The 14,369-nt window shown below is 53.8% G+C and overlaps 1 protein-coding gene across 1 annotated transcript; it reads right to left on the reverse strand.

Annotated features, from left to right (window-relative positions):
• Positions 1-1,398: 1,398 nt before the first annotated feature.
• Positions 1,399-4,284, reverse strand: M406DRAFT_287728 (uncharacterized protein; the record flags this gene model as incomplete). Its single annotated transcript, XM_040918758.1, has 5 exons — positions 3,955-4,284; positions 3,449-3,633; positions 3,300-3,395; positions 2,599-3,239; positions 1,399-2,442 (listed from the first exon to the last, which is right to left on the reverse strand). The coding sequence occupies exons 2-5, from the start codon at positions 3,573-3,575 to the stop codon at positions 1,399-1,401; spliced, it is 1,908 nt and encodes a 635-aa protein (XP_040777756.1). The 5' UTR covers positions 3,576-3,633; positions 3,955-4,284.
• Positions 4,285-14,369: the final 10,085 nt, after the last annotated feature.

Raw genomic sequence — 14,369 nt, forward strand, 5'->3', positions numbered from 1 at the left:
TAATCCTCGTATGAGAGTTAGAGTGAGAGAGAGTGAGAGAGAGAGGGAGAGAGAGAAAGGTGAGCCAAGTGAGAGGGACCAATATTGGTATAAAATGAGGATCAACAAATCATCACATAGTACAGAACGATCAGTTCATCCTCAAAAAAAAAAAAAAAAAAAAAAAAAAAAAAGAAGCAGCCTCATGATTCCCAGAATAGCCCTGCTTTCAAACGAAGGTATATATATATGAATGATTTTCCCCCTTCCAGATATCATCATATCGTTCGGCATGGAAGGCTGTCCAACTGCATGAATAAAACCACAACCATTGCCCTCTTTCGTATACACTTGAGTAATAAAAGAATGAATAAAAAAACATTACACAAAAAAGTCATTACATGTTATAAAGGGATGTCCATTCATTCTAACCCATCAACGCTGTCCTTGTAATCCAATTCCATGCACCCCATGCGCTCACTCAAACACACACTCTCTCAGTCTTCCCCGCCCAGATCCTCCTGGCTCTCTCTAAACGCACTTCTCCTACCGCTGCCCGGCGGAGGCGCCTCGCCCCTGGCCACCACAGGGCTGACGACGGCCCCAACATAGTCTTCGGCCTCGACCGTGCTCCCCGTCGGTGGAGACACCACAGCAGGCAGCTTGCCGTCCTGCGGGCTGCTCCGCGCGTTGGCGGCTGCGACGGCGCCCTCCTCGAGGATAGGCGGGCTCGCGACCCGGCCGCTGATGGTCTGCGACTGGTGCTGCTGCTGCTGGGGCGGCGCCACGCTGGCGATGGTCGCGTCCATGGTGCTCACCGTCGCGGGGTCCGACAGGTTGCGCATGTGCGTGCTCTCGCGCTCGCTGAGCACCGACACGCCCGAGCTGCCTCGTACGCCGCCGGGCCTGTTACTGTTGCTGTTGTTGTCGTTATTGTTCTGCACCGTCGTCGCAGCTGGTGCCGAGGACCGCCCGCCTATGTGCTCGCTTGACACGGGCAGTTCTGGGAGGGTCTTGTTGGGGTCGTATTCTGCCGACAGGGATTTGGGCAGGACTGCCGAGTCTGGGACGGCGGGGCTGGGCTTTGCTTGTTTGGGGGATGCTGGATGGGGCCCCGCGGCGGAGGAGGTGGCGTGTGAGGTGGACGATGGAGGCGCGGGCGGCGATGTAGTGTTGCGCTGGTAGGAGGTACTGCTCACGACGCTGCCCTGGTCGGTATTCTGGATCGAGCTGTTGTAGGGGTAGGAGCGCACGCCCTGCGAGGGGGTTGCACTGCTGAAGCGCGGGCCGTCGGTGTAGACGGACGACGTAGGATGGTCAGAGAGCTCTGCGACGAGAGGATTCGCTGCGAGAGTCAAGAAAAGTCAGCATGAAATACAACACAATAGAGGCTACATGCGGTCCAGGAAGATCTTTTGATCAAAAGAAGAAGAAAAGAAATGGAGGCCTGGGGAGGGGCTTACCTGGCAGCTCGAAGAGGATGCCCGTCCCGTCTATCTCATGGTGAATGGGTTGTGTCGTCTGCTGCATGTCTTGTTGCGGGTGCTCACGCCAGTTTTGCATGAACGGGTATTGGGGATTGTTTTCGAACCTCGGCCCTTCTGGCGTCGGGCTGGGATGCGCGAGCTCCTCGCTGGTCGTGACCGTCTCGTCCTTGGGCTCCGCCACCCTCTGCCCGTTCATCCACGATATGATATTCTTCCACTTGTCGTCCGATGGCGCCACGCTCATGCCGCCGTTGGCCTTCATCAGCTTCCGACGTCTCCAGACGATGATACCCACGGCGACGGACGACACGAAGATGAGGCCCAGGAGAACGCCCAGCAGGGGCGCGAGGTACTTGGGCACACCACTGCCGCCGCCGCTCTTGGTCGTTGGCGTGTACGTGGGGTTGGTTACTGAGGTCGAGGTCGACTCGGGGTAAGGGTACCAAGTCGAGATCTTGGAGGTGGCGTACGCGGTCTGGAAGACGGCGCCCAGGGCCGACGTATCCCAGCTCTTGGGCGCAGTGGACGTTGCGCCGCCGGACCCATCGCCCCCAATCGCGTTGTAGATGACGCTGGGCACAGCATAGTCCGAGTAGACTGTCGGGTCGTAGCGGTCGAGCCACTGCGCGGAGCTCACGTTGAAGATCTGGATAATGTCGGGCACGCAGTCATAAACAGTGCTAGCCTGCGCCGGCTGGCCGCCAATGACCATCATCTGGTCTGGATACGGCATGACACATTTGTGTCCTGCACGCGCGTATCCCGAGCGTGCCGTGCTGGCCTGTTTCCACGTGAAGCTGGGCAGCGACAAGATCCAGACTGCGTCGTTCCAGTACGAGTCGTCCGTCGCGTGAAGACCATCATAGCCGCCATACCAGTAGATGTTGAAACTCGAGTAGTCTGCGGCTGGCTGCATGACCGCACAGCCCTGCGCCAGCTGTCCTGGGCCGCCTGTTGTCTTCTGCGTATACCACGCCTTGTTTGCGATATCGTAGACGTTGATGCTTGTCATGAAGGCCGGGCTTTGGTCCTCCTGTGGCGTGAATCTTTTAGTATCGAGCTGTTGCTGAGCGAGAAAAGAAGAAGAAGAAGAAGAACAAGAGAAATAGGGACGGAATGGATTTTCACTTACACTTGCGGTCTCGTTTTCCGAGACGTGGTCAGCCGTCACAAATTCAGGATACACCACACCTCCCAGGGCGACAAGAATCCCCTGTTTGCCGACGGGCACCCACACCAGCTCTGGGCTCGCACGCCCCGGTATATCATCTGGCAAGGTGACGTTGGTCCACGTCCCCTGGTAGTCGGCCGCCATGTCGAGCGTGATGAGCGTGAGAGATGTCTCAGTGGCCGTGTCTGCATCATCGCCATCCGGGTAGTAGATATCGTCCCAGGTGGGCCCGTGAAGTCCAGCAAAGTAGAAACCGAGACTCTCCGAGGGCACGCTGGCCGCACCTCCATACGCAATATATCGTGTCATGTTTCCGCTCAGCTCATACGTGGTGAACAGAGGTGAGAAGGCGGTCTGGCCCTCTTCGGAGGGGTACTGCTCCCACTCCAGACCCGTGTTGCTGTCTGGCTCGGCGGACTTGTTTGTGACTGTCAGCAACCCGCCATAGAGCCAGTAGTCATCATAGCTGGCGAGCATCGCTCCGTCATAGTAGAGAGGCTTTAATGAAGTCCTGTCAGGTTCTTCAAAGAGAGCGCTGATGTTCTGTGAGATGTTGAACGGTATGCTGAAGTTCAGCATCAACGAGATCCCAGGCTGGTCGTCTGCGTAAAGAGTCAGAGTGCCTTCATACATCAACAGCAGGGGCTTGAAAATCAACGTACGGTCCTGGATTGCGCTGCCATATGATCCATCGGCCAAGCCGGGCCTCCAGTAGATGTAGCCACCATCCATGTATACTGAGTCTCTGATGACGGCCGCTGTGTCTGTTAGTATGCAGGACGGTCCTCTGTTGAGAGAAGAATCCACTTGCCCCGCAGTCCTTGCCATGTACACATTGTAGTGTTGACCTCGTTGGCTACCCATCCTCCTAGCTGAGCGACCACGATGGGCGCGAGACCCGCAAGAAGGGACAGCGAAAGCGTCCTTGAGACGGCCATCGTGATATCAGATCCCGGATATCAGGATACGCTTGTCGTGTGAGGTAGGATCAGGTAACTAAAGCTGCTATGAGACGAGATCGCTGCGATGCATTGCGCAACGGAGAATGCTGTGCTATCAAGAAGAAGAACAAATCGCGGGTCAGCCATACACGACTGGCATAGAGAATCAGAGGAGCACAAGTGGCACGCGGCCCGCAGACCGAGTCTCTCTTGTTCCAAGTCGGAATCAATCGCGATGAAGGTATTCGCCGCAGTTGACCAGATCAGGCCCTAGACAGTGCCTCAAGAAAATATCGAGGCAGGGTTGGGAGTAGCGGGGTCTTGAAAAGCCAAGACCAGAGCCAGAAATAGCACAATGTGGAAGAGCCCGGCTTACAGAGTATAGCACCAAAGTACCTGCATAAGAAAAAGCGAGTGCTTCAGCAGCAGATGCCAGTGTTGCAGCCCTACGAGGTCGGGTATCTCGCAGTCAGGTTATGGCCGACGGATGCGAGAGGGGCCGCCTCTTCGAGAACGCGGGGAACGATGACTGCAGTCGTACAGAGCCGGACTGTATGCAGCTGAAAGTTGTAAGCAGATCTATGCGGTTATCAGGCCTCTCTGGGGCGCGCGAGAAGAGTTGCCACTGGTGCTGGAGCAAGACAAGGCTCGATATCAGGAGGATCTGCCCATGCCAGGTCCTAAAAAGATCCAGCCTGGGTTTCCCTGACGAAGTGATGGGTGTGAATTCACAATTCGCGATCAGAAGTCCGCAAGATGAGAGTTACGCTGGAGCCATAGGATTTCTAAACCTCACCACGGGTGGCGAAGTGAGACCAGTTGGTCCAACATAATTTTGTGTCTTGCATGGAGAGTACAACAAAGTTGTCTCTATCTGGTCCAGTGGGAAGAATATCGGCTGTGCATCCCGCGGTCCCACACACAAGGTTGCATGGCTCCCTAATGGATGGTTGGACGCAGGTCACTCATGTTTGGTGCGTTGCTGCGAGTGTACAAGGGGGTTCGCCGCCCGAGGAGGGGTTAGGGGGGGGGAGGCCACAGCATCAACCCACGACATGCTCACGTTGGATCAGGAAGATTTTGCGGCTGAGTTGAAGTCTTCCATTGCTTCCAAGGATTCGTACTTAGGCCTGCCAGGCTACCTCTGGGCGGAGACCATGATTCTGGACTTCCCAAATTGTCGGGGACAGCGCACGTGAAAAGACGAGAGGAGGAGGAAGAGGTGGTGGTGGTGGTGGTGGTAGACCTTCTCAACAAGTCGAAAGCTTATCTGCAGCCGGTCAGGTCGATGGGGGTTCTTAGTTTCTCTCTTTTTCCCCTAGCTGAGCGGGACCCATGCTTAATCGAGCATGTCTATGCAGGCAGGCATTTCGGCCGCATATCGCGGAAGTGTGATCCAGTTGGAACCACCGACCTGTTGCTTTTCGTTTTATGTATAGCAGGAGACTGCCGCGGTGTCTCACTCTCAGTATCCACACGATGCACAGCATATTCGCTTGTGTGTTCTCGCGGATTCAAATATGAGTCCAAGATCTGCTTCAATTTTGTTATGTTGTCGGAACCATACACTCACTCAAGCAGCCAGCTGGGCAGACTGTGTCCCCCCTCGCGTCGAGGACGAGGTTCTTGTGCGGAAGGGTCCACCCCCTACGAAAGGGCAGTCTTGCATCAGCTCTGCACCGTCGCTACGATGCCATCTCGGCCTGTCAGCGTCGGTCTCACACACAAGACTCATCCACTCACTCACCCACACCTCGTAGGTGTCGAGGCTGCCTCCTTATTTTTTCACAGGCAGGGAGTAGCAGCCCGCGATCAAAGGACGGCGACTCTCGGACGGCCGGTGCGTGCCATGTTGTTGACTCTGGGGGCGAGAGACAACAGCGGGGGAGAGGTGTGTCCAGTATTGGGTAGATCGGCGTGTGCGACGGTCACCTCAGCTCATCTGCCCACCTGCCCTGCATGGCTAGGTTGGTTGAGCGAGGAGCGCACGTGAACCGTCGAATCCTGCGGCTCAGATCTCATCAAGCAGGCGAGCGCCCCAGAGAGGAACCCGGCAGAATCCTTCGCGTCCGCTTAGGAGGGTCCCTTTGTAAACCACTCAGTGTATGGTACCATTACAGTAAGTGCAACGGTTCCATAGTGCCAGAGTACAACACAGCAGTACGCAGCAGTGTCCACCCGGAAGGCGGAGACGGACACCAGAAGGATGACTTTTTAGTATTTTTTTTCTCTCCCCTTCTCAGCCGCAAATGTGGACTCTCTCTGGGCTCCTCCTCACTTTCGAGTCCCAAGCATTGCGTGGTAGGCAGTAGCGACAGCAGCGACTTCGCCCTGCTATAAAATGCACATTGCAGTGAGGTGCAGACTTTTTCTGTTCAAATTCCAACAACAAACGGCATCGCATAGTTACTTCTGCTGAAAGTGCAGGAGGCTAAGGGCTCCGGTTCATCGGTTGGGTGGAATGGAGCTCGGGTACGAGAGCGTGTCGATCGCGACACATGTGGTGCCCTCCTGAAAGTCGTCAAGAACCGGGTGAATCATGATTCTCCGCCCTTGCTGACAGGTGAAGGGAAGTTGAGGGTTGGAAAGTGGCGTAAGCCAGCGGTGAGTGGTTGCAGTGCTGACGAGAAGAGAACACACACAACTAAGAGTGATGTTGGTTGTGGTAGCTTTTGAGCCCTACCCAAGATGGATACCAATGTCAGCCCACTTGGCAAGGGCTACTCCGCCCATGCGCCCGCCTGGCCAAACCAGAATGGGCAGTGACACCGGGATCTAGGATTTAGAGCCCAATCAATCGATAAGCTCAAGTGGTAGCGGACCGTTGGGGCGGGTCTTCACTGGCCCATCCTCGACCGCACCTGCCACCCCTGTAGGACAAGCTTACTATGGAGCATATTTATGGTACCGTACATAGTAGCGGTGACTTTATACCAGTGCCATAATCACTGCAAGACAGCATGTACTGTATACAAATATAGTAGTGTGGAGTACTCCCGATATGGTAATTTACCCCTCTCGTTGCCCCTTCCCAGTCGACTTGTCCTTCCTCTTGTTGAACAACCTTGACGACGTACCCTCTTGGCTGCCCTCTCAAAGCTTGTCCCTCGAGTTGTTGGTTACCGCAGCTCGACGATACGACAGTGGGACACTATGAAAATTGGAAATATCCTACTAAGCCGTTCCCTTGTAGGGAGCGTCAGGTAAGTGATACGTCCTGTTGACAGGCAAGGCAATGCGATCAGGAACTTTGTCTGACCTCTCGCAGGTTTTTGTTCCCCATTGGCCACCCCCGCAATCGATCGATCTCCTCCTAGAGTAAGCATGGTACCCGACTTTTCCAGTTTCTCTCCGCTCCACGGGGGGGGGGGGACAAAAAGGTGTCTACATAGTTGACATGGTCTGCTTCTTCCACCAGTCGGCCTGCTATTGAAGGTAGGTCTCGGGACGACTACGGCCTGTATGCAAGCCATCTGTACGTGATGACAACTTCCAAGGTCTAACAACGCGGGTGGCGTAATAGGGCAGCAAATAAACACATGGCATCAACGGAACGGCACCCCGGGTGCGGCCTACGTGAGTGACCAGATTCTGCCGATCACTGGGGATTAAGGTCAGCACTAGAATCAGACTATTGTTGCCCAGACGCCCTGGCATGTTACCTTGTCGTGTTGTCGTGTCGAGGCAACACTTACCTCACATTATTACCACAGAGTGTATGCTTTTGCTAACATAGTACGCACTACATACTAGACTTGTCTCACGCCCGCATTGGTCAGATCAATACGGGAAAATATGTCTAGGGCGGAATCTTGTCTGCGCGAGCCCATCTTCCTCGCCGGAGAGAGAGGCGGAGGGGGTGGGGGAGAAGAGGATGCGCAACGGCTTCAAGGCAGTGGTGGGTCATAACCAGCTCAGCTCAGTCAGTCATGTCTAAGACCCAACGGGAACAACGGTCAACCCGTCAGGACTTGACAGGAGGAACAAGAGCTGATGTCAGGGGATCCAGAAGAGGCAGAGTGCCCTTACGTGTCGGAGAGACCTTCGTAGGGTTGGGCAAGCAGCGCCCTCATCCCTCCAACAGGTATGTGCGATGGTAGGGCTTGCAGGCATCACACTGCATCGGGAGCGGACAGCTCCGCTCTACTACTACAGCACACACAGTCCGAATCGCGTGCCTGACTCCACGAGCCTGATCTGGAGTGGACAAGGCTACACCAAAGGTGCCTGTTCGTACACCCTGGCAGGCCCTTTTCCCTGTCGACAAGGGTAGCTCTTCTCGACGTCCCCGCTTCGCTGCTGACCGACTCCACCTCGAGAGCCTTGCCTCTGCAACCTACCTGAAGGGACATCAGCATGGTAGGGCTCTGTGTCTGCCCTACCTTGCCCTGCCCTGCCCTACCGGCTCGACATCGCGAGCGGGTGGATGCATGTTGCATTCATTGCGCGCAGCTCACTTCGATAACACCGTAGGACCAAGATGTTTCTTATCGTGCTTCTTGGTCCACAACCGAGTGCTGCATGCCCTTGGGCATTTCTTGTGTGCCCTGTCTGCTGTCATCATCGTATCGGCCGGCGGGGCTAAGAGTTTGTCTTTCCTGGTCCGTCATGGCCCCCATCAAGACAGAAATCCACAGGCAAACTCATGCGAGAATTCAGGTCTCGGACAAAGCGCCAACCAGAAGCGTGGTCCGGCCGCCAACGCAACCCGCGTCGTGGCTGGTTACATCCAGGAAGGGCATCCGTCAGCACTTTGTACCATACACCGATAACCGTGAGGTACCTCTTCCAAGGTCTGGACCTCCTCTTCGATGTCCATCCTGTTCGGTCCTGGATCGATCGTATCCATTAGCAGAATCTTCGACCCGCCCATGCTTCCTCACACACATGGGCCTGCAGGGTCAAGATGCCATGTTCGGTAGTCCCGGCAGGTATTGCACTTCCCTACATCCCGATGCTCATGGAGTTGTTTCTTCTGTCTCCCCCCCCCCCCCCCGGGGTCCCTCCCAGATCAAGTTCGGTAGGTATCTTGCCACACTCTCTTAGTTCTGGGAGTGTATTCTGTATGTCGACGAGCCCTTCTCGGACCCTCGCCACGCCAGAGACGAACCGCACCGTACACCCTGTTGTGTTGTTGTTGTTGAAGAGGGCTGCAGGGCCCACTCCCTTCAAGACGTTGACAAGAGATCCTATGGTCCCATCTGATCTCCGGACTGGTTTCTCTCTCTCCATCAGCGCCGTCCTTCGTGTGCCCTAGGTCGGTTTAATTTCCGCCGGGCAACGGTCTTCGTACCTCTGTAATTGGCCCATAAACAACCTGGCCTGGCTGAGAGGTGTGAGGTGCACTGCTTGCAGGGCTCAGCCTCTCGTCCCTTGAGCGCACCCCTCCTCCCCCCCCCCGGTCTGATCCGCCCAAGGTCCGAAGGCACATTGGACCCCTCCCCCAGGCGACCAGCCACTTGCTCATAATATTGATCACAGCTCGCCGACCGTGACAGAAGATTTACTTCTTCTGTCTCATCCCTCGCTTGGTGGCGGTCTACTGGACACTCGTTTTTCTGCTCGATTTGCAGAGACACAGCAGTTACAAGGCCCGAAAACTCTGAAAAAATGGTCACTCGCTATGGGTTATGGGCCCTCGGGGCCATGGTGGTGGGAGCCTTGGCCAACTCGACGCCGACATATACCAACGTCACAGCGGCAGTTTCGTGCGATGAGGTTTGCTGGAGCACGACAACAGTGGCTGCGACGACCGAAACTGTCTTCTGGACCGAGCCAGCCACAACGGTTGTGTCTACCGTGACCGTCGATAAGACAGTGACATCGACCGTGACAGAATCGGCTTCAGCTGGTGTGTCGACCGTGACGGAGAGTCATACGTAAGTGATTCCCTCGCAAGGGTGCGTCTTGATTTGCGTCGACAGATATGTCATGCATAGAGTCAAGACGCAATATTTACAGCTCTTGCTAATTGTTACAACAGCGTAACGGAAACTGTCTGCTCAAGTTCTGCGTGGTCATCTTCAAGCGCCTCGTACTCTCCATACCCTGTTGGCCCTTCATCCTGGCGTTCTGCACCGACTGTCACGGCCTATATATCGACTACTGTCACAGTCATCAGTTTCCAGCCAACGACGTGAGTCTGAAGTTCTTTCGGCTACAAAAGTAGTATTCTTGAGGAATGAGTCTGGCTAACACTTTGACGCAGCACCACGACTACCGCTTATTCGAATGAAACTGTCACAGACACCTACCTTGAGGAGTAAGTCGTACTCTGCTGCTGCCTACATGGGGCCGGATTTCTGGCTTGGGTTCTGCTGGCCATTGCTAATACTAGAATCTAGTACAACTATAACCGATAGCTTCACGTGGGTTGCTCCTGGGCGAAGTAAAAGTATCTTGTGTTCAAGTGTAGCTAATGATCCTACAGGGCCACCTCAACCGAGACGGATTGGCTGACTACTACGTACATAACGTCTTACACGTGAGTTCTTTCAATTTCCCCCCAATGGCTGGCCACACGACCCTCCATAATGTCCAACGTTGACATGGATCCAGGACAACCGAACTGGTCCCGACAACAATCGTTTCGGTAAGCAAGATGATTTTCCCTATTTGTGTTCAGCATTCTGTATCCTTCTCCCACACCTACTTCACTCTCCAGCCCGACATTGCTCACTGTACCCCTTCCCGACTCCTTCGGGGTCTTGGCTAATACTTAAACAGTCTTACCCGTATACTATCACCGAGTGCGCGTTCTCAAGCCCCGTGGCCTACAAACGAGCCGATGATGACATTACGAGCACCGTATATGTGACCTCAACGGACACCATCACGTCATGTGCACCGACGGTCACAGATTGTCCAGCCCGAAAAACTTCAACAACCTCTGGTGCCGGCGAACTTCCCAGCAGTTGCTTCAGCGTCACTACCAAGGTTGTCACCTCAGTGAGCACGCTGACGGTAATCACACCGGTCACGACCGTGACGACACAGGTTGTGACTACCAGTGTTCCGACTACAACTACCAAGGACATTACGGTCACCAAGGACATCACGACAACAAAGCCCGTCACGACCACCAAGGACATCACCAAGACTACGACCACGACGTGTGATGTTACAATTTTCAAGACCCGCACTATCGTGTCAACATACAAGACTACGAACACCAAGACCTTGAGCGTTACGAAGACCATTTCGGATACAATCACCGATATCGTGCCAACGGCAAGTCCTCCAATCCCCCAAGGTCCCCTAGACATGCCGTAGCTACTCGATTCAGGCCTGCTAACATTCCCATGGAAAGACTACAACTGAAGTTAGTACATTGTACTCGACAAGCTACATAACCGACACGGTGACTACCACAACAGTACTGTCTCCCTTTCCCTATTTCTACATGGATAGCAATGAAACCTAATGACTGCTAGGTCTCTACGCTCGTCGAGGTCTCACCGACCACGGTCGTATCTTATGTACCGACCACTGTAACCTCGGTATGATTATCCATGTCGCTTGTCAAGTTCTCCTGTTTGGTCTGGGAAGGTCACCTTGGAACAATGAAAAGCTGATCCTCCTGCTACTATAGGATATCTATTCAACCCTGACTGATACTGTTACTTCGGTATGTACTCCGCATCTTCCTCTGTCTATTACGCTAGGAATCACCAAATAATTTACTTACTCTGGCGCATTACAGGTTTCCGTATCTGTCAGTGTGGACTACATCACCACGACCAGCATTTCCGTGTCCACTGATATTCAAACATCATGGACCACGATCGTTTCGACTACGAGCTATCCGGTGACTACCACAGTCGTGTCGGATGTGACATATACTACAAGCTTCTGGGAGACGGTGACCACCACCACTTCGATCCCGTACACTACCACACAGTATTCCACGGCCACGGTCACTCAGGTATGTGAAAAACCTTGGTGCAGGCCTAAACCATCAGAGACCGTTAAATCTGGGATTCCGGACGACAATATGACTTTTCCACCCGGCCCACTGCATCTCCTCGAGTCATGGTGTGGAATTTAGCTAAGCAGTGTGATACATACAGACTGTTCCGACCACGACAACAGATGACTTTACTCAGACTGTTCCCACCACTGTAACAGATGACTTCACTCAGACAATCACTAAGGTAGTAACCCCCTATTTACAGTGTACCTGGCAATATTTGATCATGCTGACGCGCCTGTTTAGGACATAACCGCGACCGAGACTATCGTTCGCGTCACCACCGATACCGAAACATCTGTATGTGCTGTTGGCAATTCCTTATTCTTGTTCCAGGAGATGAAGCTAATAGAGAGCATCGACCAGGTCTCCACTGAGGTTGTGACATCTTGGACCACAATCGTCTCGACCTCGAGCTATCCGGTCCCGACTACGATTGATCATACGATAACGACCAGCTTCTGGACTACCATCTATAGCACAACGTCGATACCGTACACGGTCACTCAGGTAAGCATCGCCTCGGATTCTGTGAAATTATCACATTTCCTCCTTCGGCTTGGTCTTGTGTTCAAGGATGGGGCTGCGTTTGCGGCGTGCTCTTTGCCGCCATATTTCAGCTGTGAGAACTTTCTTGGCTAAAGTGCAATGATATCTACAGGAGGTTTCCACGACTACCACGGAAGACGTGACCGAGACAGTGACTACGGTACGTTTGCCCAACATGATACATTGGCGTATGAGGCTTACAGCTGACCTGACACCTATGGCAGACGTCCGTCGAGACAGATGTATCAACCGTGACGGATGTATCGGTAACTAGAACCCGCACAGCCTTCCAAAGATCATACGAGATCACCAAGTACTAATGTGCTATGCCATAGACTTTGACAGATGTGACAACTGCGACAGTGACATCGGTGCGTAGAGAAAGTTCCATGTTGTATTAGTCCGTTGCTAACCATGATGCACTTTAACAGACGTCGGTCTCGACATTCACTACTAGCTACCCGTATACAGTCATTTCATCTGAGACTTTCTGGACTACTTCGACGGTCACCACGTCTATCCCATACACGACCACTTTCGTGTCCACAACGACGGCAACCGACGTTTCAACCGTGACGACTACATCAGTAAGTCCTAAAGTGTCCTACAAAGCATGGAGGTCCTACAAAATACTAACTAGACTATACCCAGGTCTCAACAAGTACCTTGGTTTCCAGTTACTGGACTACCTTGACCGACACCACGACCAGTGTCTCGACTTTAGTGTCCACGATAGTCTCAGATCACTCGGTCACACTCACGACAAGCATTCCATATGTATGTCCAGACGCTTTACCCTATCAAGACTTTCCCCCAAGTTCGAGTGAATCTGACTGAAGCCTCCAGACCACGACCGCAACGCAGACCACTTCGCTCTTCACGACCGTCACGAGTAGCTATTATCAGACATTCACGACGGTAAGTTGGACACATGAAGGATCTGCTTAGAAGCGCCATAACAGACTGACCTTTGTAGACGTACACGTACGCGACTACCGATTTCTCAACCCTTCCTGGGACGACGTACACGGCGCCTGGTGTGACTGAAGTCGAGACGGTGCGTAGCCACTTATTTCAGGCGAATTGGGGATGCTGATTTAGGAACAATATAGTTCACCCAACCGGGCCAGACGATCACTCAACCTGGTCAAACAGTCACTGAACAGGGCCAGACCATCACTCAACCTGGCCAGACCGTCACTGAACCGGGCCAAACTGTCACTGAACAGGGCCAGACCATCACTCAACCTGGCCAGACAATCGTTCTGCCAGGCACGACAATAATCGAGGTAGTGACGTCTTCGGTACCTCCAGTTACAACCACTCTCGTTGAGCAAGGGTCGACTGTCACGACGACCTTGCCAGGGTCGAGTATCACTGTGACGCGAACTGTAAGTGGGGGTATCTTCAACTTGTGCTCTCTGGGGCCAGAAGCGCTGATTCGGTGTGTCCTCTCTAGGTGACCCAAAATCCAAACACTATCACTGAGCCGGGTCAGACGATCACGTTGACTTCGACAGTCATCGAAACGATCAAGAGCTGCGCTGTCTCAACTGCAACTAGCGCTGCACTTGTAGAGGCCACGGCTGTCCTGAACCCCCGATCCGACCTGACCTGGGGCTGTGCGCCGTCACTGAACTGCAACCCGCCCAAGCCAGACCACTGTGATGTGTACGATAATCCACCTGACGCTAATTACATCTGCGAGCCGCAGAATTGCAAGCCCATCGGAGATTACCGGAACGTAACTTGGAACACAAACGAGACCGGCTACTACCCACTCAGCGAAGGCTACTTCGTGCTGAACCCCAACGCGTTCGGTTTGAGTTTCAACATCTTCTCCGAGGAGCTCATTGTCGAGATAGTCGATGGCGTGACCACTACTGTCACGACAGGCACCTGGGCCTCTCAGACATCCATCACTGAATTTACCATCTCGGGCGCGTCATCGACAAGTTCAGCTGAGAGCTCAACAACTACCGACCTCTGGTGGAGTGTGAAGCGCAGCTACGTCAGCAAGAAGAAGAGGGCCATGCTTCTCAAGAAGGACCTCGACGTGAACACCCTTCCGGCCGTGTGCTACTCCGAGTGCGGGAACGCCTTGTCCGAGGCGCAACAAGTTGGGAAAACAGAGGGCCTGTGCGCTCCCGATTCGGCCTTCAACAAGCTTTACAATGGCTGCCTCGAATGTGTGGACGCCAACGGCTCCACTGGCAAGGTGACTGACAAAACCTACCTCACTACCCAGTTCTCACAATGGGAGAACTTCTGCA

Source organism: Cryphonectria parasitica, assembly GCF_011745365.1.
Source record: "Cryphonectria parasitica EP155 unplaced genomic scaffold M406scaffold_3, whole genome shotgun sequence".
Classification (NCBI taxonomy): Eukaryota; Fungi; Ascomycota; class Sordariomycetes; order Diaporthales; family Cryphonectriaceae; genus Cryphonectria; species Cryphonectria parasitica.